This window comes from Pleurodeles waltl, chromosome 1_2, assembly GCF_031143425.1.
Source record: "Pleurodeles waltl isolate 20211129_DDA chromosome 1_2, aPleWal1.hap1.20221129, whole genome shotgun sequence".
NCBI lineage: Eukaryota > Metazoa > Chordata > Amphibia > Caudata > Salamandridae > Pleurodeles > Pleurodeles waltl.
This window is the reverse complement of record NC_090437.1, coordinates 674,954,780-674,982,534: the sequence shown is the minus strand read 5'-3', so window position 1 is coordinate 674,982,534 and position 27,755 is coordinate 674,954,780. Positions and strand designations below refer to the sequence as shown.

General features: G+C 40.9%; 1 protein-coding gene across 2 annotated transcripts in view; it reads left to right on the top strand.

The window, feature by feature from the left end:
- TTC29 (tetratricopeptide repeat domain 29) overlaps positions 1-27,755 on the top strand; it is a 986,907-nt gene that overhangs the window by 217,022 nt on the left and 742,130 nt on the right. For both annotated transcript variants that reach the window (XM_069242623.1, XM_069242622.1), the window contains exon 4: positions 10,251-10,474. In XM_069242623.1, coding sequence (XP_069098724.1) covers positions 10,251-10,474 — 224 coding nt within the window. The remainder of the gene's footprint in view (positions 1-10,250; positions 10,475-27,755) is intronic.

Genomic DNA, 27,755 nt, shown 5'->3' with positions numbered 1-27,755 from the left:
TCCTCCTCTTCCTTTCGGGGGAAATTCCAACAACCTACCTCCTCTCTCACCTTTAGATCATTTAGAGGGAGGGGTAGGGTCCGTACCAGAGGAGCCTCTCAGCAGCACTCTGCCTCTTCCTCGTCCTCTGGAGGGGTGCAGCAGGGGAAGCAGCCTTAGGCTTCCACCGATTCCCACTCACTCCTCTCCTGTAGGGAGAAGGTTACTGCATTTTCTTCACAAGTGGGAGGTCATCACATCAGACACCTGGGTTACCAGCATTGTGGGAAAAGGCTACACCCTTCCCTTTCGGGAGTTTCCGCCCCCCATCCCGCCCCGCCCATCTTATTGTTCAGAAGAACACCTCCTTTTGTTAGAACAGGAGGTTCAAGTCCTCCTTTCAAAGGGCGCGGTGGAGTTGGTTCCAGAGCAGGAAAAGGGTCAAGGTTGTTACTCAAGGTACTTCCTGATTCCCAAGAAGGATGGTCGGTTGAGACCAATCCTGGACCTGAGGATTTTGAATTGGTTCCTCAAACAGTAAAAGTTCAAGATGCTGACCCTAGCTCAGGTGCTTTTGGCGTTGAACAAGGGAGATTGGATGGTGTCTGTCGACTTGCAGGATGCTTACTTTCATATCCCGATACTCAAGTCGCACAGGAAGTATCTCCGATTTGTGGTGGGGTCGCAGCACTATCAGTTTGCGGTCCTCCCGTTTGGTCTTACTTCAGCACCTCGAGTCTTCACGAAGGTGATGTCGGTGGTTGCGGCAGAGCTCAGAAGGAAGGGGATAGCAGTATTCCCTTACCTGGACGACTGATTGATCAAAGCCAAGTCCCCGGAGCTTGTGTTGCATCATCTGCAGTCGACAACCCAGTTGTTGTTCGACCTGGGCTTTTCGGTGAACGTGCCCAAATCTCACCTAGAGCCCTCTCAACGCCTCCTGTTCATAGGGGCAGTACTGGATACAACATTGGATCGAGCCTTTCCTCCGCCTCAGCGGATTCAAGATATTCAGGAGTTGGTTCCAATGTTTCGAAGTGGAGCGGTCGTTCCAGTCCTCAAGGTCCTTCGTCTGCTCGGTCTGTTTGCCTCCTGCATACTGTTGGTCACGCATGCTCGCTGGCACATGAGGGCTCTACAGTGGTGCCTCCGAAGGCAGTGGTCTCAACACAGAGGAGATCTCGAAGGTTCTGTCAGGATCTCCAGAGATGCTGCCACGGATTTGAAGTGGTGGATTGCGGACGACAATCTTTCCCAAGGAAGGCCGTTCACGCAGCCTCCACCAGTGACCACGGTCATAACGGATGCTTCCACTCTAGGGTGGGGAGCTCATCTGGGGGACCTGGAGATCAAAGGGCTTTGGTCTCCAGAGGAACAGATGTTTCATATCAATCTGTTAGTTACGGGCTGTACGTCTGGCTCTCAAGGCCTTCCTCCCATCCCTTCGCGGTCAGTCGGTTCAGGTCCTGACGGACAATACTACTGCGATGTGGTATATAAACAAACAGGGAGGAGTGGGGTCGTATCTTCTCTGCAGAGAAGCTCTTCGACTATGGTCCTGAGCGAAGGACCATCGGATTTGCTTGGTAGCAAATCATCTGGCCGGAGTCTTGAATGTACGTGCGGACAGTCTGTCGCCATTTCTCGGCCGACCACGAGTGGCGTCTCCATTCAGATCAAGTCCGTCTAATCTTCCAGTTGTGGGGGTTTCCTCGGATAGATCTGTTTGCCACCCGGGAGAACTCGCCCTGTCCGTTATTCTGCAGCCTCCAGTATCCGGTGCAGGGAGCTTTGGGGGACGCGTTTCAGAGAACCTGGTGCGACCAGTTGCTTTACGTGTTTCCCCCCATACCCTTGATTCCTCGAGTATTGAGGAAAATTCGCCAAGACCGGGCCCAAGTAATCTTAATAGCTCCAGATTGGCCAAGGAGGGTGTGGTATTCCGACCTTCTCCAACTCTCACTGTGCCCTCCGCTCGGTCTCCCTCTCAGGGCAGACCTCCTCTCGCAGTCGCAGGGGCAGGTTTTACACCCCAACCTCCAGAGTCTGCACCTACATGCCTGGAGATTGAACTGGGCAACCTGAGTTCCTTCTCTCTCCCGCCTGATGTAGTGGATGTTATCTTAGCGGCCAGGCGACACTCCACTAAATCTATCTACGCTAATAGGTGGTCTAAATTTTTGGTATGGTGTGGAGAGAGACAGATTGATCCCTTACGTGCTCATTTGTCAGATATTTGATCCTTTGCTTTGTCTTTAGCACAGAGGGGTTGTGCAGTGGCTACTATTAAAGGTTACTTGTCTGCCTTGTCAGCCTTCATTTGTCTTCCAGACCAACCTTCGTTATTTAAATCTCCTATAGTACTTAGATTCTTGAAGGGTCTTATGAATAAATATCCTCCAAATCCTTTCGTTATGCCTCAATGGGATTTGTCCTTGGTCCTGACTTTCCTTATGGGGTCCCCTTTTGAGCCTATGCATTCTTGCCCCTTAAGGTTCTTAGTTTTTAAAACAGTCTTCCTGGTGGCTATAACATCTGCAAGGAGAGTGAGTGAATTGCAGGCTTTATCGGTAAAACCCCCTTATACAACTTTTTATGGGGATAAGGTGGTGTTGAGGACCAAGGCTGCTTTCCTTCCGAAGGTTGTTTCACCCTTCCATTTGGCCCAGACAATTACTCTGTCCACGTTCTATCCTCCGCCTCATCCTTCGAAGGAAGAAGAGAGACTACATCGCTTGGACCCAAAGAGGGCGTTAAGCTTTTACATAGACAGAACGAAGGATTTCGGGCTGGAGGATCAGCTTTTCATCGGATACGTGGGCAAGAGGAGAGGAAAGGCAGTCCACAAGAGAACACTCTCCAGGTGGGTTGTTCTTTGCATTAAAATATGTTACTCTTTAGCAAAGAAGGATCCTCCTGATGGTATTAGAGCTCATTCCACCAGGGCTAAGTTGGCCACTTCAGCCTTGGCTAGAGGTGTTCCTGTGGTCGACATCTGCAAGGCCGCAACTTGGTCGTCCCTTCACACTTTTGCGAAGCATTACTGCTTGGACTCTGAGGTCAGAAGGGACGGCCATTTTGCACGGTGAGTGCTGCAGGATTTCTTGGTTTGACCATACAGGCACCCACCACCGGGCGCGGTACTGCTTTGGGACTCTATTCATTAGGTGAGGAATCCACAGGTAGTTGTATCCATCAGAAGAACGAGTTACTTACCTTCGGTAACGACTTTTCTGGTGGATACATTAGCTACCTGTGGATTCCTCACGGTCCCACCCGCCTCCCCGTTGCCTTTTTGGTCTCACCAAGTAATTCTTGAGTGTGCTCCTCTTGGTCTTGAGGACTGCAATAGATTATGTATATATGGACATATGTATATTTTTATATGTGTGTGTATATATATATATATATATATATATATATATATATATATATTTTTAGTATATATATTTATTTATTAAAAAAAAAAATAATAATAATAATATGTATGTTAAATTTATAGCCATCTTCTTGCAATGATGTGTGGTTTACAATGTTATGAGATGTTGCTTTTGTCTTTCATCACATTAGATTATTGTTCTCAGGCACGTAAAAAATGTTGAAACTGACGTCGGCACGTCGGCGAGGACTTCTTATTGCCTGTATGACGTCAGACGGCGTCGCGTGGGAAATGTGACGTCCTCGTCGACGTGCAGAAGCTAGGAAGAAGATTTCCGTCGAAAGCTGGCGCCATGGGAGTATTCATTAGGTGAGGAATCCACAGGTAGCTAATGTATCCACCAGAAAAGTCGTTACCGAAGGTAAGTAACTCGTTCATCTGCTAGAAGACTGGGTGAAATACAAGCCTTTACTATAAAAGAGCCCTTCATGCAGTTAAAAAAGAACAGTATTCTCCTTAGAACAAACCCTAAATTCATACCAAAAATTCCATCGGATTTTCATCTAAACAAACCCATCATTCTAAGAAATTTTTTTTCAAACCCTCAGTCCCCTGCCGAAAAGACACTTCACACCTTAGATGTTAGAAGGTGTATAAGAATCTATTTACATACAACACAAGAATTCCGTAGGTCAAACCAGTTATTTGTCACTTATGGTAACTTCAAAAAGGCATTCCAGTTACCAAGGCCACAACTGGAATATGGATTGCAGAAACCATTCAATTCTGTCATACAAAGACAGGGAATCCATTGGCGGACAGAGTGAAAGCTCACTCTACGAGAGCTGTGTCTACATCAACAGCTCTATTTGCGGGTGTGTCGATCCAGCAGATCTGCAGAGCAGCAACATGGTCTAACAGACACTCATTCATGCAACAATACTGCCTGGATGAAGCTGATAAATCGGATGCAGCAGTGGGGCAAGCAGTTTTACGTCATCTATTCCAATAAGGTGAGCCACACTATAACTTATTTACCCATCATCCGCTTGTGATGTATATGCATATATTTGGTAATTGTGACCTGCTGACTTCTGTGATTCAAGCATGTGAATCAATGAAAGATTCAATACTGGAGAAGAAAATAAGTTACTCACCTGTAATTGTAGTTCTCCGGTATTGTAATCTTTCATAGATTCACATGGGACCCGCCCTCCTCCCGACAGAGGCTCCCCTTTATTGTGTTTACAGTATAACTCACCTTTGTGCGTGAAAATCTCAGGAAATGGAGCCTCTGTGATGAGGGTTCTAGAGGGTGCTGTTGCCTGATTGGTCAATGCATAGATTTGGGCCTTTTTTTAAACAAAGGATATAGATAGGCAGTAAAATTTAACTTTGCATTCCTTTTTACATTTTTAAAGCCTATTAGTATAATGTAAACTACTTGTTATGGTACCAGGGACTCCCACCTTGACGACAGGGAATGATTCAAGCATGTGAATCTATGAAAGATTACAATACTTGAGAACTAGAGTTACAGGTATGTAACTTATTTTCTTATCTGGCTTTAATAGCTAGATTGATAAAGAAGCAACTACTGTTTGGAATAAAGAGAGTTGGGCAAAATCAGACCATGCAGAGAAGGTACCTAGAAAGGCTGTCAACCCATATGAAAGTGATGATATCAGTTTACCCTTGCTACAGACAGGAAATGAGTTAGTCAGGAAAGGTAGATTATGACATAAACGTTTCAAGGCATAAGTAGTTAAAATCAGTTTTATTTTTATGAATATGTGGCGAACTCAAATACCATCACATTCCTCCAGTCAAATTCCTAGATATTTACAAGAATCACATCTTTCAATAATAAGGAATCCTGCAGGCCATTTTTTTCACAATCTCCAAATAACAAGGCTGCTGGTTTTCTGGCATTAATTGTTATAAGAGTGTGGCTGTTTGAGGTTAATAAAGAGCTTTGATTCCTGGTGGGCATTTAATCCAATAGAATAGTACCATCTACATATTATGAAGTTTGGTAAGGACATGACACTAATTTCAGGGAAAAGCAGTATATTTCCAAAGTCTGTCTATTGTGTCAGTTGTATAGGTGTTGAAAAACAGAAGTGCTCATATGATCGCCTGCCTCAACACTGGCTGCATAAATCTTTTTAATAAGGTGGGAGTTTCTCCCCATCTTTAGTTATACTTAGGTGTCATAATAATAAAACTAGGGGAATCGTCACTTTTGTAATTCATGCCATTGTAGCCTCAATCAGATTTGTCAAATGCCATTCATTCATCTTTTAAACATGCAAAAACATGTATTTTCTTGACCTTTGTTTCATGAATTAGTTAGGTGAGGGAAGTGTAAAACTGTTGTCCATAGTGATACTGCTTCTTCGTATTTCTACTTGACATGAAAGAATTAAGGCATTCTTCAAGCCAGCTGTAATCCAGGCAAAATGTCTTACTGCAGCACACAGTACAATTCTACAAAATCCAGTGCGTAGGGCTCCCAGTTTTTTATGTTGCAGATATATTTTACCTCCCTTCCAATATGATGGAACTGGTTGGTTAACAAATCAGACCCTATATAATGGCAAAACCCAAGAGGACCAGACATTTAAATCCTCTTTGAATAACTTATTAATGATTCCATTCGAGATCAGCGTCTCATCAGATCCGTTACCTACGTATTAGATATATCAGAATTCCCAAAAGTTAGATATTTATTAGAGAACTCATACTTCCCAAAACTTGGAGTACAATAGGAGTCATTCTCACTCAGTGCTGACACAAATTGCCTAAATGTAGCCTAGTAATACATTTTCAAGGACTGGGGTATCTGTCTACTCATAAGAGCCTGATTGCAGATAGTTTACCAAATTGCAGAACTCTCCGGTATTGCAACTTTTTCACACATCCCATAAGGTTACCCATTTTGTTATCAGTCAGGTCCTTTTATGTTCCCAAACTAACTATACATGCCAACTTTGCATTTTGTTTTGTTTCTGGTTCAGATGTTTGGCTCTAATTTCCATAGACGTTTCAAATTCCTGATTTAATTTTCTTCCCTTCTCCCTCAATAGTAGAGTCAGGTACCATACCTTCCTGCTCCGTGAAGCACACTTGATGTAACCCAACAGGTGTCTGCCTCTGAAAAGTCTGCCTCTGAAAAGTCTAGCAAAGTGTTATTTAAAAACTACAAATTTACTACAAGGTCGTTATTTTGTCCACAGCCATCGTAAATGACCAGTACATTTTAAATGTACCAAGGAGTTGTTTCCATTTCTTTATTTGGACAGATCTCTCCTGAGTTTGTGTTTTAATACTCTTGCAGAGTCCCGAGTGCCCGAGGTAATATTTTTTGTTGCAATCAGTACTTTGGACAATTTGGTCTAATGGAATTTGGTCTAATGGACTGTGCACTATTCTCACTTTTGGGTCTATGTTTTAATCTAAAACAACTTTATGAAAAAATTAAAAAGGTTTGTAATAAATCTGGACAGCCAAACTGAATCTTCCATTGACAGCAAGCAGATTTATTGAAGCCTGTCATGGTAATAGGGTTATCCCAAACATCATCATTTACACAACTTGTTTCACAGCTCAACAATGTCTGTTTGTGAAGCGATATGATCTGTATCCTTAATTCCGATGTAGGATGAATGTAGATATTTATCAGTGAAAGCCAAGTACACCAATTAATCATTTCCTGGTCCACATTTTCTGCCAGCAAGCAGTATTATACAAACAAATACAATTTATTCTGTCCTCATCTCTTCAAATGTTCTCCCAGCGGCCTACATTCTACAAAAGCATTCATAACAAGTTTAAATTACAGTTGAATACATTTCGATCATTTAAACAAAAAGCCACTTATGAAGGGGCTTCTATGCAGTTACCTCCAGTGCTTAATTTGAGCTGGCAGTTTCCGGTGTGGGGCACCAGCACTTATTTTTGAGGGCCGGCACCTTTTTTTCAGCCTCATGCATTTACTGCGAGCAAAAGACTCACATGGGAAAGACGGAGGAAGAGAAAAACGAAAAAGCGTCACAAAGGGAGAAAGCAGGAGGTTGCAAGAGTGAGCTGAAGGGACAGGGAGTGTCTGTAAATGGATTAAAGATGCCTGAAATGGCTTCAGGATTATGTTGCATCAGTATTCCGTGCTTGCACATTTAATTGCAGCAGCCGCGTCTTTCAGAGGAGAACTTTGGCCACCGGTATGTTTTTATTTACAAATTGAGCCCTGGTTACCTCCCAATGCTGGAGTGCTGCTACAAGCCGGTCCAATCTGAGTCCTTGGCTGGCAATCAATACATATCAACCCTATCGAAGAAGTAAGTAGTTGACTCTTATGGTCCCATCCATTTTAGGAGCTGTTGATTAAGTCGCCTAAACTCCTGTCTTAAGACCTAAATGGTGTAATAACAAAACTTCCCCGTGTCTACCCCTAGCCCTTTCAGGGGATTCCTCGTGATTGACCTCAAAATTGACGTGGGGAAAGGAAACAGTACAGAAATTAATAATTGGAATCATAACATTTGTTAACCCCTCCTCACCCCCCCCCCCCCCACCTAAAACGGCCCGAATTAGCTTTCAAATGACATTAGCTATCCCCCCAGATTTAAATATTCCCTTAGTTGAGTCAGTCCGAATATTAGAGCTAGGGTTCAGAAAAAGTATATTTCCAAAACAGATTAATTAAATTACTCAATTTCAATAGTTCAAAGTTTCCCCTCATGGTGTATTTTGCTATAAACAGTCGTCGAATTAGACGTTAATCTTGCAGAATTGCTAAACTGATAAATATCTCGTCATTAAGGTATGGAGAGTTACCTCGAAAAATATTTTTGTATCAACCTAGTATGCATGATTTTATTATAGGAGGGGTCAATTGCCTTATCTGTTTTGTATGTACAAAATAACCCTAGAGGTTATCTCAAGCAGCCATTAGGCTAAGCACTACTTAAAGTCTGACCCTCAAGTCTGGCTGGAAACAACAACTGCTGATTAATACATTCCCTGTTATTTAATTACTCCATTATCCCAGTTATGAACAATGATAGTCAATGCCTCTCTCGAATTATTGTGAAATACTCCAACCCTGCTGACAAAATATGCTGGAGGGGTTTTCCGTCTCTTCGATTTTATTCTACTTGAAATATATGGGCTCTGTGGAGAAACTGCCACTTTTACACCCCAACCAATGTTATCAATGTTATCAGTATTGACACTCCATGTCCATCCTGAAAAATCATTTACTCTTGCCCTTCAGCTATTTCGGGGGTGTAAAACTACCTGGAAAAGGCTTGGCAATTTTGTGAGTGTTCACCATTTTGTGCCCGATTTACTCTTATAAAAATTATGCCATATTGGAGTTATTTTACATGAGGCTAAATCCATTCTAATGGGCAAATTCATGTACCGTGGCTCACAAAGTTGAAACTGGCCTCTTAAAGTTTGCCATGTGTGCACGTAATTGCAATTTAGCTGTGCAAATAGCTTTGGGAGTCAGGCCTGAGACTTGTTCTCTAAACCTGACCAGAGTATGGAGTTTGTTACTTCATTTTGCAATTAAAGTAGGACAGTGATGCGGATCAAGAGGTTTTTTTTAAATCCCAATTCATTTTGCTTGGCTTCCAGACCAACCTGTTATGTAGCCAGAGAAAAAGAGAAAAGTGTTCCCTGACCCCCTTTATACATTATATTGGCAGAAGGGTCCTTTTGTGAAAGACAATCCGAGACCTCACAGGTTAGCCTGTAGCATGTACATGACCTTTACCTTGCCATACACAGAGATGAGACTTATAGTTCATATGCTACAGCTGTTGTGACATGTTCACCTGGTGCAAAGTAAGTTGGTAAATAGTGGCAAATATCACAATTATATTGCCAAAACTATGCATGACCAAATATCCATATCCATGACCAAAAATCCATATCCAGAACCCCAGCCTGATGTATATTTGTAGATATATTTTGTTTGTATTGCAGCTCTAATTGCTCGTAGCTATGTTCTTCCGTCATGACAAGTGAGTTAGACTGTCACATCCCCGAACGAGGATCAGTACAGTAGAAGGAATTCTGAGTGCAGGCCGCAGCCAAAGCCTATCTGGTTAAGGGAAGTCCACCCACTTCCCTCAGCTCATTGATGTTGTCAACATTGATGTGCTCTAGGATGACATCAGTGATGTCAATGAAGATGTCATTTGGGATGTCATCTACAAAATTATGTGCGAGGACACTGGGAAAACTGTGGTCATATAGCTACAGTTAACGATGCATTTTAGAGCTTTCCAGGTTTTGAAATGCAACCATGGTGTCCTTTCAACTGGAAATACAAATGCACACACACTCACACACACACACACACGCATTCATATATACACACAAATATATATGTGTATATATATACACACACATATATATATATATATGCATATATATATATGTGTATATATATATATATACACACACACACATTTGCAAAATTATATGAATGCCATTATCAATATATAGCTCCGAAATATCTATACATACTATAAGTTACAGTGTTTCACTCCAGGACGTTACAGATCTCAATTCTGTAACTTTAATTTTCAGATCTAGCATAGGTTAATATACACTGTTATGTTACGTGCATTTGTACGATTTAAACTATGCTTTTTTTAGACGTATTTACATACATTGAGGTATACAGAAATATTTTGCTTAGGCTGTATTCTTTTTTTATTTGCTGTAAATTGCTCTGTTTTAAATATGACTGATTGATGACATTACCTGTCTTCGGAACGTTCATTTATCTGTCAGTGTCCTGTAGAATTATTTTAAATATACTTTAGTAGAATGGCCCGGTCGTTGTAATATGCTTTTAACTCTGTATTTCCAGATACAGAAATCCACACAAGCAGACCGTCTGTGTCGCCTTGCTGCGCGAGGGCTATCACAAGGCTTTCACTGAGCTTTTCACTCTGATCGAGAAGTCGAATGCCTTGAGGGAGGCTGGAGGGCCTAGGTCAGCCATATGGCAGCAGAAGTCCCTAGAGGAGCAGCCTGATAAGCTGGATCAGCTTCAACACTTCCTGACCAGGGCTGAGGCAGCCCAGCGAGCAGGTAACCGAGGGAATTGTGGGTAGCAGAGCAGCAGAAGCTGAAGCAGTCAGCGCCTGAGGGAGGATTTCAAACTGTTTCATGTATGAATGTAAAATATTGCTGCGATTTAGCACATATCAAGCTTCGTCTACCAACGCATAGAATATAATAGAGCTGCTTGATCATGGAATAAGTATACATGCAGACCGCCTTTAGTTCTGTTTACATGATTTATCTGTTTTTTAAAGGAAAAATGAATACAGGTGGTTAAGGGTCACATCTTTAAACTCTTTTGGGAGTTCTTTGTTCATATTCATGAGACATTTGTGAGTCCATCCATGCATAGAATCAAGGCAGGCTTTTACCAGAAAGCCGACGTCGCAACTGGAAATATGACAAATATATATTTAAAAAAAAACGCATTAAGATGTGCTTTTAAAATTGCTCTGTACGAAGGCAAATGTATAAAATAAAAATGTATTTTGTATAAAAATGTTAGAACCTTTTGTTTTTAGGCACAATGTGGCGAAACAGCGTGGATGAAATCCTTTGAAAGAATAGTTCATGTAATCAAGTACAACATTTTGAATAATGCAAAAGTTAATGTGGGGCTTATTTACTGCGGGCTGCCCACCGTTTTATGCCAGTGGCAAAATGCTTGTTGATTGGATCTCCAGTGATTTAGATTTTAATTAAATTGTATGTATGTTTAATATGCATCCTGTTTCAGGCATTAAACAGTTTCTTTCAGAACAATTTAGATGATTTGGATGGCAGCAACCTAATATTATTTTCATGACAAATGATTGATTGTGTAAATAGTTTAATATGGTAAGTGCATATTTATAAAATGTTCAGCTTTTTCCACCCACATTTACTAGTTTATTTGTTATATGTTCGTAGCAAAATAAACCAATTAAAATGTTTTAGGTTTATACAATCAATAGGTAAGAAGAATACAATTAAGACCGTGATAATATTGGATGCTGATGGATGACTTAAGCAGGATCTTTTAATTGCCCCAAGGGTGCTCACCAAGGATTTTTATCTAATCTCCTCCTTCCCCTTTAATGATTTTACATCCAGCTCCACATTAAATGCTTAATAGAGTTCCATATTTCCACTTCAGTTAATCTGTGGCCCTTGAGGTTCTCTTTCATAAGCCCAGTCTATCGGAGGTAGCCTGCTTACTTTCAGGAGTTGTAAAAAAATGTTTCACGTGTGTAGGATTATGTGCCTTTAACACGATCTTGTACTTAGAGGAAAATTGTATTACTACACGAGGACATGGATTAATACCACTTTTGAGCACAGGAAATTGATGGGTATAAGTACCTCAAAAGGCAGAGTAAAGTCTGGATGTTTAAATGACGAAAACCATGTGCTGCACCGCTTCTGCATGGTACTATGCTTTGAATTGTAAATCAATCATAACAACACAAATGCTAGTTGCCGTATCACATTCAAGAGATCACCATGCTACTGCAAATGGTTTGATATATTAGCTGAGGGCCTGACTGTTAGCAGGCTTACGGCTTCTGCTTGAAGTAAGCAAGGCCATTCAGATATTCTCGGTGACATCCCTTCATCTTGGCTAGTGTACCTGGGAAACCAATTGTCAAATAATTTTCCATCAGATCTATCCATTTACAGGTGTACTGTTTGAGGGTCTTAATCAGAATATGTGAAAGACACTAACCTTATGCTCCCTGAAGGTGAACTGGTCTTGCAGGTCTCACAGGAACGCTGAAGGACCCCGCCAAGCTTTTGGCTTTCACTCCCTCATTTGAGGCTGAACTCCTTTTTTGTTGGTGTTGCAAATGAGGTATGCCCATTTACTATACCCAGATTTTTTTTCTTTTAGATCACCTGATTTTGAACTTTTTACTGTTGGTGAGTTTTACTTTTTGTCTCTTACCCACGATAATCACATGGTAAATGTACTGCAACAGTTTACCGTGAGTGTCCTACTTTTAATATAAAGCCATTGTGACACAGCTAGGGTAAGGGACACTTGACTGGTTACACATGAATACATGTACACATGCCTGTGCAGGATGCACATGTGAGACTACCGTCATGCATAGCCCATTAATTGCCTACATATAGTCTGGCACAGAGGGGAATCTGCAAGGTTGACCTGGGATATAGGCCTCATAGATAGTCATTAGGGTTTACTGGTTTATCTGTAGTGTCACTGTATTATACACATGAAGGAAATCTGCCTTAAAGCACAGTTTCACTTCCCTTAGGCCTACAAAGTCCAGTAAGGTATCAAACTGGTTTAACATGTGTGCCAAGTTTGAATACTAATGTCCCAAGAACCTACATAACCACTTTATGGGTCTTCCAGCATTGTTGTATTTCTCAGTCTCAGTGCAGGATCAGATTCCAGGCCTTTGCCACCCTGCTGGGCCAGGTTTGCATTGTTCCCCAGGAGAGGAAATAAAGGCCTCCCCACACAAAATAAATAATTAACAATGCTTCACTCAGCTCCTGAGGAAGAAGGAGTAGGGAAGGAAATCTGCACCGGTTAATTAGCTGTCACACTGTATCAGGGTGGGGACAGCCCAGACCCACTGAAAGAAGGAGGGAGCCCAGAAATCTGGAGCCAGCAAGAGGAAGGAGCTTCCATTTGAAGTTTGGTGGGAAAGTCAATGACTGATGTCAGCTATGGATGGAGCTGAGGACCCCAGGGGAGATGTGCACAGAAACCTTTTGACTGAAACATGGTGTCCTGGAGGGTTGCGACAGGGGTGCAGAAGTGATATGGCACCTGAGGATTGGCCTAAGGTGCCTGGCATCTAGAACTTTCCACCCCATTTACAAGCTGGTTCCCTTACACCCCCTGAGGGCCAGTTGGAGGAATACTTGGACTCCACTGCCCCCTAGATACCCTGAAAGATGGCCAGGAGGCCATGGAGTCTATGGAGGTCACGGGGAAAAAGCTGGTGCAGGGAGCCAGTGAAACCAGGTCCCTGCAAATTGCACCCCTTGTGATGCCAGTAGACCTGCAAGAAATGCACTTGGTGGCTAGAGCTTGCAACCAGATGTAAAATTAGCCCAATATGGTCAAAATCAGCCCATCAGAATCAGAGCTATGCTCTGTAAAATATTTTGGCCTTTGACTACCCCCCTCAGAAAAGCAAGCTTGTGGCGCTCTACGGCATTGCTGAAATTACCTCTAGGCCTCAGCACAAGATTTAATTATTTTTGTAGGGAGGGGGTCATTTGTGGACCTCCTTCCCAGGCTCAATCTTCCCTGAGGAGAGAGGAGGATGGGGGGGGCTCACAGAAATCCAAAGGCTGTAATCCCCACAAACAACACCACCATGCCAGCACAGAGTGGGCAGGGAGTGAGTGTACGCCAGCTCCGATGCAGACTCACAGCTCCGATGCAGACTCACAGCAACTCTGAGCAGGGGGATGGCTTGGCAATTCTGGAGTGGGCTATCTACACTGCTCCAACATGGGAACTGTGTCAAGGAGTGTCCTGAGTCAGACCAGGCATCCGCAATGTGAAACAAGAAAAATAGAGAAGACATGCAGCGCAAGACTGCGCACAGATGAAGGAAGCAGCTAATAAAATATTCACAGCTCTTGGGCTGGGAGTGCCTCATGATGACTCGGGAGAGACTGTTTTGCATGCTTTCCTGCGGTTTGTGGAACCTGAAGGTAAGCAGGGGCACCACCTCCATCTTAAAGGAGATCTGTGGAGGCTGCCCCGTTTTTAATTAACTTTGAAAAACTGACCCTATGTTTATGGGGGTCATTAAATCTATGACCCTCAAACTTATTTCACCATTATTTCAGGCACTTCTAAGGCTGTAGCTTTTGTTCTACAACCTGGAAGCGCAGCAACCTTTAGGTGTTGGCTCCATAGCTGCAGTTTATGTGGCCTAAAGATGTATAAGAAAGGTACAAGCACATGTTATATTCATTTTAAATGATTTATTGGCAATATATTGCTAATAGTGTTATTTGACAAGCACTGTAACCCTTATTGATACTAATGAGTGCATTTAAACATAGTTGATGATTACAGTGATATAATGATTGTTTATAACATGTACATTATTGGTTTTTTAATGTGGTTACTTGTGACCAAACCAATATACCTGCTTTATCTAAAATCATACCCTCCTATTTTGTGGTGTTCTATCTGGTATAGGTGTGCGGGTACTATGATTTGTAGGGCCATGACCTAGTAGGGATCAAAAGTGATTTCACAATATCCTCAAAGATGTTTGAATCAGTCTGGTGCATATATTTGTAAATCTACTGAGTGTAAGTAATGCATGCCATCAAATGGTGATGGCCCACACCAACTCCCTGTATAGGCCTTGGACTGCATTGCTGCACCACCCTGAGAGAGTTAAGTGCTACAGTGGGATGCTTGGTTCCAAGTAAGGAGACATTTGGGACCTATGACTTGCACAGGACTCATATTTAGCACAACTAATAACTCAATTTCTTACAGTTGGCATTAGGACAATTTACGCCTGCTAACCAGTGCTAAAGTGGTTCTGCTCTCTCCCTAAAATATGGCCAAGTCGACCTATACGTAGTTGGCACATTTAATTTACTTTAACATCTGTAGAAGATGGTACAACCTGTACCCAGGGCCTGTAAATTAAAGTTTACTGGTGGGCAGCAGCAGCCATTGTGCCATCCACTAAAAGTAGAACTTTAAACCAGGCCTCAAATCTGCAGCTGGGGCCTCTAGTGCAGTTATAAGCTGCCATTTCAACCTGGAAAAATAAAACATTTGCCAGGCCCAAACCTTCCTTCTTATTACTTATAAGTAACCTCTAAGGTAGCCCCTAAAGGCTCCTAGGGTACGGTTCATGGTATTTAAAAAGTGGAACATGTGGGTTTACATTTTACATGTCCTGATAATGAAAGAATTCTAAAGTCATTTTTACTATTGTAAGGCCTGTCTGTCCCATAGTCTAATACTGGATAGCCTTATTACATTTAGGAAGTGCAAGCTTGAGACTGTGAGCACATAGAAAAATGGTGTTTAAATTCAAATGAAACGTAATTTAAAATCCTCTCTACTGATGAAGTCAGATTTTAGGTTACAATTTTCTGAAATGCCACTTTAACAAAGCTGACATTTTTCTGCCTAAACCAAACGTGCCTTTCTGCCGGTGTCCTAGGTCTTGTGGAGTGCATATCGCTTCCATACAGTGAAAATAAGGAAGCCTAGGTGTGAGGGTAATGTGTCTACCTGAAAGGTTGGCTGGGGAGAAGCTGTCCCCTACCCTGATTACACTTTAAAGGGCTTTTCTTGCTGCATACAAAAAGGAACCTGACACCAGGCCTGCCCTTGACTTTGTCACCGTTGACAGTTTGGAGCCATGACCAGGAGCAGGGAAAGAACTGATCAGAACCGATTTTTGGGATAGGATAGGACCCCCCGTGCCCCTAACCATCACACACGCACAAAGACTGCTACCAGATATAACAAGCATTGGCATTTTCAACCAGCCTTTTGGCAATTCTTGTTCTGTTTTGTTATGGCTGTCGCAAAACTTTTTTATTTAGAAAGCTGCTGGTCATTTGTCAATCTAAAAAAAAGGAACAAACGTTGACTAGAGGCAGAAATGTTTTTGGTTTAAAAAAAAAGCACACTTTACTATACTACTCCCTAACACTAAAGGAACCACTTGTGTGTGGATGCACTTCTTGTGAAAGGGCCACATGCCGTAACTCATAGTAAAGTCAGCCAATGGCTTAAGTGGGGTGTTGCACACTGCATGCTTGAGTGGGTTGGAGAAAAATGGAAATTACACAACTACAGACAAATGGATGAAGTCTAGCTGAAAACCTTATGAGTAACTATCTCACATACATAATTTTAGTAAAATCAAAAGGCCTGACACAGACCTACAAAAGCCAATCATTCTGCCATTGGCTGCCAGCCTCTTGCCTCTGAAAAAGAAAGAATGAAGAAAGAAAATGTACTAAAGAAAGAAAAGAAGGAATGAAGGAATGAAAAAAAGAAAAAGGAAACGAAAGAAAGAAGGATGGAAAGATGGAAAGAAAGAGGGATAAAAAAGTAAGGAAAAAGAAAGAACATAGAAAGGGAAGAAAGAATGCAAGAAATACAAATTGAAAGAAAGAAACATCCTAAAGAGAGAGAAAGAAAGAAGAAAAAAGTAAAAAGGACGGAAAGGGAAAGAGAGGAAGGAAAGAAAGATAGAAAGTCATAAGGAAGGAAAGATAGCAAGAAAAAATGCATGAAAGAAAGAAGAAAATTAAGACAGAAGGAAAGAAGAAAATAAAGCAAGAAACAGACAGGCAAAGGAAAGAAAGAAACCGGAAGGAAAGAAAAAAATGGAAGGGAAGAAAGAAGGAAAGAATGCATGAAAGCAAAAAAGGAAGGAAAGAGAGAAGGAAGGAAAGCAATAATGACAGAAGGACAGAAATATAGTGGGGGCAAGAGAAAGAATGCAACTAAAAGGAAAGAAGGAAAAAAGAAATGACGAAAGCTGGAAAAAAAGACATAGATTTTTTTTGTTTGTTTTTTATAGTGTTACATGTGCTGCAAATTAAACACAATAAATGCTAGTTTTCTTCCTGGGTAAAGTTTATTAAAGAATCTTTGGTGAAATTGAGTCCAGAATAAACGTGTCCTGAAGAATTGTCCACTTATGTATTCACATTTATAATATTGAAGCTTTTGGTTGGTGCACCTAATAAAAAGAGGATAATATAAAACAGAGCTGTTTCAAATGGGTGCAATCTGTTATGATGTGAAATACTAGCAGTCAGATAAACAAAGGCCACTCTGAAAGGAGTTTACAACAGCATTGTTAGGAGAAAGGCACTGATAAAGGGGGGAATGTGACCTGTGCTCACATCTAGTATAAATTGTCCTGCTTTCACTTCAGGCTCCAAACACAAAAACACCACTAAAGTAATTATAGCATTAAAACAAAACCACTGGCACTAATGAGAACTGCCTTGTGTGTAAATATGCTCATTGTGAGACAGAAAAATGCAGTCACTCAAAGTGAAGTTAACCAGTGGCTGAAGTAGGCTGACCCCTTGCCCCATGTTGTACGCTGTAGTGGGTGGATGCAAAATGTGAACACTCAAAAATAGACGACTATATGAAGAGAAGATGCTGAAAACACCTGTAAGTGAGTATATTATGCATTTAATTTTAGCAAAATCAAAAAGCCTTGGCTAATATCAGACCTAAAAATGGAACCTTCTGAACCTCTCATCAGAACATTCTTGGACCTGTGGAAGATTCAAAAGGACTGTCTTGCTGGCAGAAGTACTGCCCTGCTGCTTGTAGGATTCCCTTGCTCCCTAAAGAAGGAAGATTGAATCTTATTGCTTTGATCCAGGGCAGCACAGAGTGACTGTAAGGGTCATTTGGCTGACCTCCTATGTGAGCTGTAGGGACACAACAAGCTTCCATAGGCTTCTCTGTAACTGCCTAGCTGACTAGCACCAGCAAGACCTGTCTTAGGCCTGCTGCTAGCCTCTGCTGGAGTGAGTCTTGATCCCCAAGGGGTCCTGGAACCTTGCCTAGCATCATTGGGAACTCCTCCTCAAGAAAAGGTGAAATTCATGAATTTTGGGTCTCTTATAGCCCAACTGCAAAGTGACCTTTTTCGTAATGAGAATCGGCTGCTTGTGATGACCCCCACTGTGAAGCTCAGCGGGACTTGCTGTTTGCACCAATAGCGACCATCCATAACCATCAACCAGAACAAATCTCCAGTGACTATCGACTCTTCACACTACAGCAATCGCCATCTGTGATGCTCAAATTGCATCTCCTGGAAGAAAAGGTGAAAAACTTGAGATTTTGGATTCCCACTACCACAAAGTGACCTTTTTACAAGAAGAATTTACCACCCACGATGACCACCAGTGTGGAGCTACAGGTGGACCAGCTCTTTGCACCAACAAATACTGTTTGCAATGATCAACTAGCATGAAACTCCAGCGACGTCTGGCTCTTTCCTCTCCTCTTTGCTACAGCAGTGACCATCTGTAATGCTCAAATTGCTCCTCCTGTCAAAAGACTCCTCCTCGTGGCTCCATGCCAACATGAGTGACACGCTTCGCGCTGTGCTTGGGTCCCTCTATTTGACCTGCACTCCACGGCGTTCAGCTTGAAATTATGACTTTACCCAGATCTAGTGCAACCATATAACTACTCAAAGTGCTTTGTACTTTTTGGCACTATTAATACCTAACAACTTTAAAAGGTCTTATCTCCCAGTCTTACTTATTGGATATATTGTTGTTTTGGTGTCATTTTATTTTTTAAAATGTACTCTATTGTTCTAAATAGTTTTTTACGATTTTTCCTGGGTTGTCTTCCCACATATTATTTATTATTTGAGTACTGCATAAATACTTTACATGTTGCCTCTAAATTACACCTGACTGTTTTTGTGCCAAGCAACCAGAGGGTTAAGTACAGGTTTCTTTAGTTACTTTTGTGGTTCTTCATGACAAGGATTGTGATTATTATTGAAATGATACTCCCAATTTTTACATCTTTAAAAAAAAAAACTTAAAATGATGAATAGCCCATTTGCACCCAAGAACTTCCCATTTCATCATGGATTAGTTCATTTTGTCTTCAGGTAGAGCCCTTTATCAACTTGTAACAGGGTCACTCCCAGCCCCTTGAGACTGGAATTAGCCACATTGATTTTCCATTTTTTATCAATAAGACCTAGGTCTTGCACAAACTTTGAGCAATATTAAGCTTACCACAGCAAAGCTTGCTCTTCCTTATTATAACTAGACCTATATACCTTCTCCATGGCTATGACCAGGTTCAACTTAGGTCTGATTTATTTTTTGGTAATGGTATGTCCCAGGTATTCTACTTTACCTCTCCTAAACTGACCCTTGTCAGTTGTTCCCGTCACATTCCTCTAGCCTTCCCAATATTCTGTTAAGCCGCTCGTTATACTTTAGCACGCCATTTCTAAGAAGAAGGATATCATTTTGAAAAACATTTTTTTGAATACCTTTCAAAACATGTTTTGTTTCTCTTGGAAAAACACTGCTGTGGACTGGAGATCGAAAGGCAAATCTATAGACACCAACGGGTGTTATAAAAGATGTGAGATTTGTTGACCTTCCAATAACCTCACTGCACAATATGCTGAGAATAAATCTATTGTGCAGATTGAACTTGCCTTTCCCAGCACATCAAAACCTTCTGAAATGTTAGGTAGAGAGTAATATCAAACCAAATATTTGTGTTGAGATCAGCACACATAGGAAATCCATATCCCCCTTCTTTGGCTGTAATATGTATTAGGGACAACTATTCAGATATTTCAGTTTCCTGTATTACTCTGGCTCTCAGCAGGCTCTGCAACTTCTCTTTTAAGCATTCAGTCAGCAATCAAGGAATTGGCCTAGCCTTCTGTACCAGTTATGGCACCCTTCTTAAGTATAATACAATGTACACATCTCTTTATTAGCTATAAGAAATTGGATTATTATTTGGGGTGGGCGTAATTTATGTGTGGTTTAAAAAAATTACGAGGCATGAGGATTTTACAAAATAAGAAGAACCTCGCCAATAGAATCTAAGGGCCTCTTGGAGTTTTCAAAATTATCAAGGATTCGTCTGCAAAAAGGCAGGCTTGCCGGTGACTGTGAGTCGTCTCACAGCTGATGAAAATAAACGACACAGCCATTAAAAAGAAGGAAAAAAGAGTGGGAGCTGGGACACAGCCCTTGCAAACTCCTTCACTAACTTCAGTTTTCTTAGACAGGTTTTTCCGCCCTCCACATGGTCAAAAGAGAACAGAACAGGTCCATTGTACCTGACTTAGATCTACATTCTGGCTGGAAATAGTTCAAAGGCTCTTTTTTTAGCGATCCAAGATGTCAGCTTATAAAGGACTTTTTTGCAAAAGATTTTTTGTATGTTGTCTGTGAGGCTGATGTGACTGAGGTTCGCCACTGCATTACAACAGTCCTTTTTAACTACTGGAATTCTCTCCACTCCCTTCCATGATTCTCTTACCGGAGCACCTGCTGCTATGGTGTTGGATAAAATATTTATGTATGGAACACAGCGCAGAAGAGATGAGCAGGGATTTTCTCTAGTCCGGGGGCCTTCTCCATCTCTGGGCACAGATAGCATTACAAGTATCAGACATAAAAAAGTAATGGAGCAGTTGCTATAGAACATGAGTGGGTCATGGTGGGCGTCTGTGAGGACATCAGTAGTATCTCTGTGAAGTGAAGCAGTCTAGAGGGCACATCCAATTATTCGGTTGAATATGAACTTCAGTTCCCGTAACTTGATTACATCTTCCTTAAGTTATTATGTGCCAGAAAGTTTTGGTGTCTTTTGATTTGGCTGCATCTTAAAGAGCCTCCCAGATCCTGATTTCCCATGTTGATTTTGCTTCTGTAAGAGTATTTTTGCATGCAGACCTGTATTTAATTATTCTGCCTTTATCACCATGTTTCACAGTAGAAATGAGAAGGCACTTGGCCTCCCCACACTTTGAATTAAGCCACTCCTGGGATTTGAATGCTCTTTTTTCCAGTTTAAGGTCCTTCAGAAATTATTTCAAGCCAGCAAATAGCATATTATGGGTTTCTTTTATTGCTAACACTTGGTCTGGATTATTGCTTAAATGGACTAGTGCAGAGTTTAAAATTATATATATTTCTTTAATAGCAATTTAATAATGACTATTTATACCCATTTCACATTCCTTCTGTTTGTAATAATCATTCCATCATCTGTTGGGCTTACTGGACGGGCCAAATGGTTATTCATAGTGCCATTTAAATAAAGAACCTGTGGATCGTGGTCACTCTCGCGCCTGGGAGTCACAATCATATCAACCATTGCACACCATGACCATAAATCATGAAGAATAAAATTAATCTTACTTCAGTATACACCTCTCCTGAATGTGAGAGCTACATCACTATTGAAAGGTGAACAGGTATTACAGATTTGTAGGCCGCTGGAACTGGGATTGTGTGGGAGACCCATTTTAAACTTCCTCAGATCAAAGGGTGGTTTGACCTCAAACCACACAAAATTAACTTCCTAAAAACGTTCACTTCAGTTAGGGAAATGTTTATAAAATCCTATCTGCCATTAGGATTTGTGTAACGTTTGGCGTATACCACATCTGTATAGGTAATAGAGTAGCAGTGTAAAACTCTCAGATCCAAGTAGACATCATTATCTTTTGGCAAGCTATAATTAGAGCAGGCTTTGGGATCAGTAAAAACACAAACTTCTGTGTAGTTCACTCTTCTGTTGGTAGAAGCAAAGTCCTGGGAGACAATATCAACAGCCCCTAGTCTTGTCATACTACCCCCTACTATGGTTTTGAGACTAGAAATTGGTTAACCTTTTGCCATACTGTAAACAGGATCAAAATACTATGTCTCTGGGCAGTTTCAAGATAGCAAAAGTCTTCATTCACTCTAAACATGGGCTCTGAGGGTTGTAGTGTGGGTTCGTGGGACTGTGCACTTGGCTAACACTAAAATCCACTTTGAAGCATGCACTGCACCCACAGCAAATCCAGAAACTGATGTTTGTTAGGACACAAGCAAGGTCCTTCAGCAACCAGACAAGGGATGCTTTCTACTCCCTTTGAAGTGACCCAAGGTGTTGCATGTTACTCAACAGACCTGTCAAGCAGGATTGGACATTGTGGTGTCAAAGAATACCTACTGCCCCAACCATACATATTCTATTGAACTCAGAGGAATCATTTCTGCCCAGTTGGGTCAGCCTCTTTCCCACCTCTTTCCAGGCTGGGAGTTAATGCAAATTAGTCTCCAGGAACTTCAGACAGGAAAAGGTAACGTTTTACAGCTTACACGTCCTTATTATTTATTAAAAAGTGAACTTCAACATTGAATTGGATTTTTAATTATTAAAAATAGTTGCTCATTTGTGCTTTTAGCTGTCCCCATTCCTAGGTATAGTATTAGTATCTTAAGCAAACTCTGATTTTTCTACATAGGACAGCTAGGCCTGGTACAGTAAAAAAATAGTTTTTTTGTCCTTGTCACTATAGGGATATGTTAATAAAACTGTTCTACCTGGCCCACTTTTACATACTGCGAGAAATAGAAATGATAGTTGAATTGGGTGGTAAACGTCTTCAAGTACTAGTGGCGCTATTCCTAACTCAATCTAGTTTAGTTTCACTAATTTAAACCTGGGATCAACCATTGATAGCTGTAGCACAGAGCAGTCAGACTTAAATAAGGAGAAATGTGTAAAACATTTTTCAGTATCAAAACAGTTAAGAAGTAGAAAGCACAACACAATAAAAATCCCACTCCGATTTATAGAAATAGAGTCAAATGGAATGATTAAATAGACACCAAAATGACAAAAATCAGATGTAGAGAACCAGAGATATGATTTTCAAATTTTAGGTGTTTCTGGCACCAAAAAGCGCAAAGCACCAACTGCAGGTATCTAGTCAGGCTAGACTGGGTTAAAGTCAAAAGTTAAAACTGACTGGGATAGAGTGTGTGTCAGATACAGGGACTATGGTTTGTCCGTTGGAATATTTTACTTTCAGACTCAAAAACAATTTTTAAGTCGAAGATCCTCAGCTGGTAATGCAGCAAGGTGAAAATGAGATGGGTTTCGGATGGCCAGATAGCCGTCAGATGAAGTCCCAGTGAAGCTGTTGACTTTTGGCAGGAAAGCTCTGAGCTGGAGAAATTCAAACTTCATGCCTGGGGAAGATTTCTCATTGGCTGGATATTTTCAGCATCTTCGCCCGGTGAAGATGTCTGCCTTTGGACTTAGAAACTTTTTGGAAATCAAAGTTCTTCCTGACAGGCAAACCACCAAGTTGAATTCCACTGGCGATGCGAGGTCGGCAGCTGCAGCTTGGCATTGGTGCAGTAGTAGCCCCTCTTCCATTCCACCAACATTCTCTATGGATGACTGATTGTGAAACCCCCTCTGAGCCAGCTTAGTCTGTGCCAACATGAATGCTTCTTTAACCCTCTTCTGCTTCATTTTTTGCTCATCACTACGTTATTTTGGCTACTTAAGGATCCCATCTAAGGGTTCTGTTGTATGCACATGTTGATTTTTGGTCGCAACCCAAGAACAAACTATGACACAAAACTTCCCATATCTCCTTTTTGTGATTTTCTTGTCCACTATGCTGTTTAAATACCTGCACAATCATTCATAATAAGCATGCACCAATTATTCAGCTTCTTGAGTAATTTGATTGATCTTCAACCAATCAGTATCCCTCTCTGGAACTTTTATTTTCAAAAAGGTAATCACCTCATACTTTGCCATCACCACAGGTGAGGGTGCACAGGTACGTGCATCCCTGGGAGGCACTGTGCTTGACAATCACACATCTATTTTACATTCACTCCATAAATCATTCAGTATCGCAATAGCAAAAAAAAATTCTAGTCAGTCCAAAAAATCTGCAAAATCTTCACAATCTGTCAACTTGTATATACCACTGGGCAGGATCTTCCCTCCATTTTGGACAGTTGATTGTGAATGTCCAAGATCACCTCTACTCCACAGTACCATGGGGCCAATCACCTGGTATCTCTGTCATAGGGAAAGTTAGAACATCTTCATTTGTGGGTACTGGTGTGGTTTACCATTAGCTTTTGTAGCCTCTGATTGTTTCTTTTTCTTGCTTTGCTTCTTTGCCCACTTCCTCTCTAACCTGTCAAAATCACCCCATTTTTTAATGCATTTTACCAGTTCAACAATGTGCAATTTAATTTGTGAGAACCCAATGACCACAATAACTTCATCATTTAACTGTGCCCTAAAGCTTTTCTGCAAAGAAACATTGTTAGAGAGGTCAACCTTGTATTTTCCTGCCAATTCTATTAATCTATCATGTGTGGCAACTGTGAATCTTGTGATTACTTTACTTGGATGTATCAGTTCATTTTCCTGATATTGATTCAAATGTAAAATGTTCAAACATCCTCTAATAAGTTCTTCCAATTCAACCTTTAATTTTGGTACATCTAAAATTCCTGGCTAGTAGTTGGACTCTCTGTTTCTGCTGTCCCTTTTCTTTCAGAATTTTCCTTCAACCTTGGGGCAAAATCCCATCATCAAATGGTACTGTGTCTCACTGTGAAATTGGTGTCGTAAAGACAATCCTTCTCCCTTCTTTCAAGGATTGGACACTGGGGTGGGGTCCAGGCAACCATCTAGGCATTTTGTGACATTGGGATAAATGCTTTTGCAGCTAATCCTCCTGTAGCACCTGGAACAGCAGGATTTTCAACAATTTTGAGCTAAGGTGTGAGCTGATACAATCTGTGATACGGTTGCGGAAACAGACACAATAGAAGCAGCAACACCTGGAGCTATTACAGTAGGGTCTGCTTCAACAGGTGTAGTTGCAATCAAAAGCACTGAAAGTGGTCTCTCAATCTGAGTTTTTTTTCAAGTCAACAGAAGCTGTAGCCACTGTGCCACTAGTAGTTGTAACACCTTCTGCACCTGATGTTGGAGCTATTTATGGTGGTGGATGTGAGGACAACAAAGCATCTAAAATGTCATCCCCGAATCGCTATCAGTGTCAGTTTTTCTTGCAGATTTCTCTTTTCATGCTTTTCTGACACTTTTGCTGGATACATTCTAGCTCTCTCAACTACACATTTCCTCCAGCTCTGTTGCCCTTCATCCCATTGGGCCTCTGTGTAATTTCGTGCTGTTCTTCTTTTTGTTCTATTTCAATACCTTTCTTTCTCTTTGGCATGAGCTTGTTGCTCCCAAGCGTTTAATGCTTTGTACTGTGTGGGTCTAGGAGATGGTTTAATTTCATATAACATTTCCTTTAAATGGTCGATAATCTTTAAATCAAAAGTACCATATTGTGGAAATCTGAATGCTCCTATGTTTTTAGTGATCTTGTGCCACTGACAAAGCCACAAACATGTATGAAGCCCTACATTTGTTGATATATAATGACCTGACATGCCTTGTGGTGGATCCTCCTTACTCTCCTCAACAGGGACTCACACACAACTCTCATCAAATCTCTAAGAGCTTTAAAATATTTCATGATTGCAAAAACGTAACAGTAAATGAACAATTATCAGTTCAGAAAATTTCAATGTTTGTTCACTTTATAATTCTGTACACATCAGTGTTTTTCCCCAATTCCAACACAATCCTCTATTCGTAAGCCTATAACAGTTTAGTACTTGATGATTCGTTAACCAATCTCCACACAGCACTTTTCTCTAATTGCCCTATCCTAGTGTGGCACACTCTGACACATTTCTCACTCCTTAAAGTGGTTCATCCTCCTTTACAATTTTTCTCATACATGACATTCTACAATTTTAAGTAAGTACAATAGGCAGATACTTCTTGTCTGCTCCGGTAAAATATTCAAAGTAGTTAATTCACACAAGAAACAAATTGGAAATAACAGCCTAACACCATCCAACTTCCTCACACAGATGAAATCTTGACCAATTGGAATTCACCCTCACTGATATAGTTTCCCCTTTGCACAGTACGTTCTACTAACACCAATCAATATTAGTTCAATGACAACAAATTGTTATAGTCCCTAGCTCAAATGTGCAGTTGATGATACCCTACAAATCTGCACCACACATCTCAACAGATAAGTATTGCCTCTACTTATTATTTCTCAACTATCCCTGGATCTTGGACTAGTCCAAGTCCAAAGGGAACTTCAGTTGCTCAACATCAAGCTCTTAGACACAACTAATCCCTTACCTTTTAACAAAATACTGGACCCATAACTTTAACACAGTGACTAAACCTAATAAAGGCAAGTGATGCATAACCCTGTTGATACTCATACTTCCACCACTGCAACTGCATTTGGAATTGAAAACTCCTTCAGTCTTCCAAGTTCAGGGTTTGGACTTCGGGACATCAGCAACTCTAAATTTGGGCAAATTATTTCAGCACCTTTCTCTCCTGTGACAGTAACCACCCTCCTGGTACCACTTGACAGATTGGGTATTCAATATCTTAGTCTTTGGGTGTAATCATTAAATAACCCTGCCACTCACTGGTCTATGGATCCTTGTTCATCACCACGGAGAAGTAAAAATAGTGATCACCTACATCAAAACATATAGGCAATAAAATCCTTAAATACTTTTGTACAGCCAATAAAAAGAATTTGTGTGAGTTAAAGAGTTTTATTAATCAATTCTTTAGTTTCCTTATTTACGTAATAAGTGTTAGTTTTTCAAGAATAAACATCAGAAATTAATGTAATCTAAGAATCGATATGTCAATATAAAGAAGAATACAAGATTTGTAAGTATAATCGTTAATATTGTAATAATACAGCAAACATGTTCCATAAAGGAATCTGATGAGAGAATAAATGCAAAAGCATAAAGTATTTTTGAATCCAAAAAAGAAAATATTAAGCTGGGAAATATTATTATTATAGATCAGCAGACATCTAATAAAACAGGGAATAGACCTAAAGCAATCTCCCATGAAGAGAGATATGGTCTCAAGAAAACTCAGAAATGAATCTCCAGCAAATATGAGTGAGAGAAGCCCCCCCTCCACTTTCGGAACACACACTAATATAAACACACAATATTCTAGATGGTAACATGTTTCACTTTCTTCGGTTACTACATCCAATAGGATTTCAGTATACCCTTGGGAATAGGTAAACTCCCCAGTCTATCACTTCTTCACAGTGGCCCACAGACACAAATCCATGAAAAGATACTTAGCCCACACTTTGCGGTTCAGCTAGTTCTTCCCATGAATCATCCTTCATGTTGCCTCTTCACCCAGTGACAACCTCACTATCATTGTCTAATACAAGAGAATTGCCTATTCATTAATTAACAGAAAGCTTCTGAAAAGTTACAACATCTTCAACAATAGAGAAAAACATTTCATGCAAAACAACAGCTCAGCGTGGAAAACTGGCCTTTCAATGCTACTGTATTATTTTGCAGTTAAGATGGGATTGACAGTTAAGCTAATTTAAATCAGCACATTTTTAATTCTTATATATATGCATATTGTCTAAGTATGATTACATACTACGAATTATATTCAAATATATGTGTTATGTAAGATAGTTCATGATTATGAGTATGGCGGTCCTGGGACCGCACTATCCGCTGTGGCAGTCCGACAGTCGCCTCCTCAGCAGTTCAACCACCATCCTCGTAATCTGGTAATCCGCCACAAGGCTGCCTCAACCTCCAGGATCTTGGATCACGCAGAGGTAGTGAAAACCATGGTCAATTGTGGCAGTGCCAATGCCGG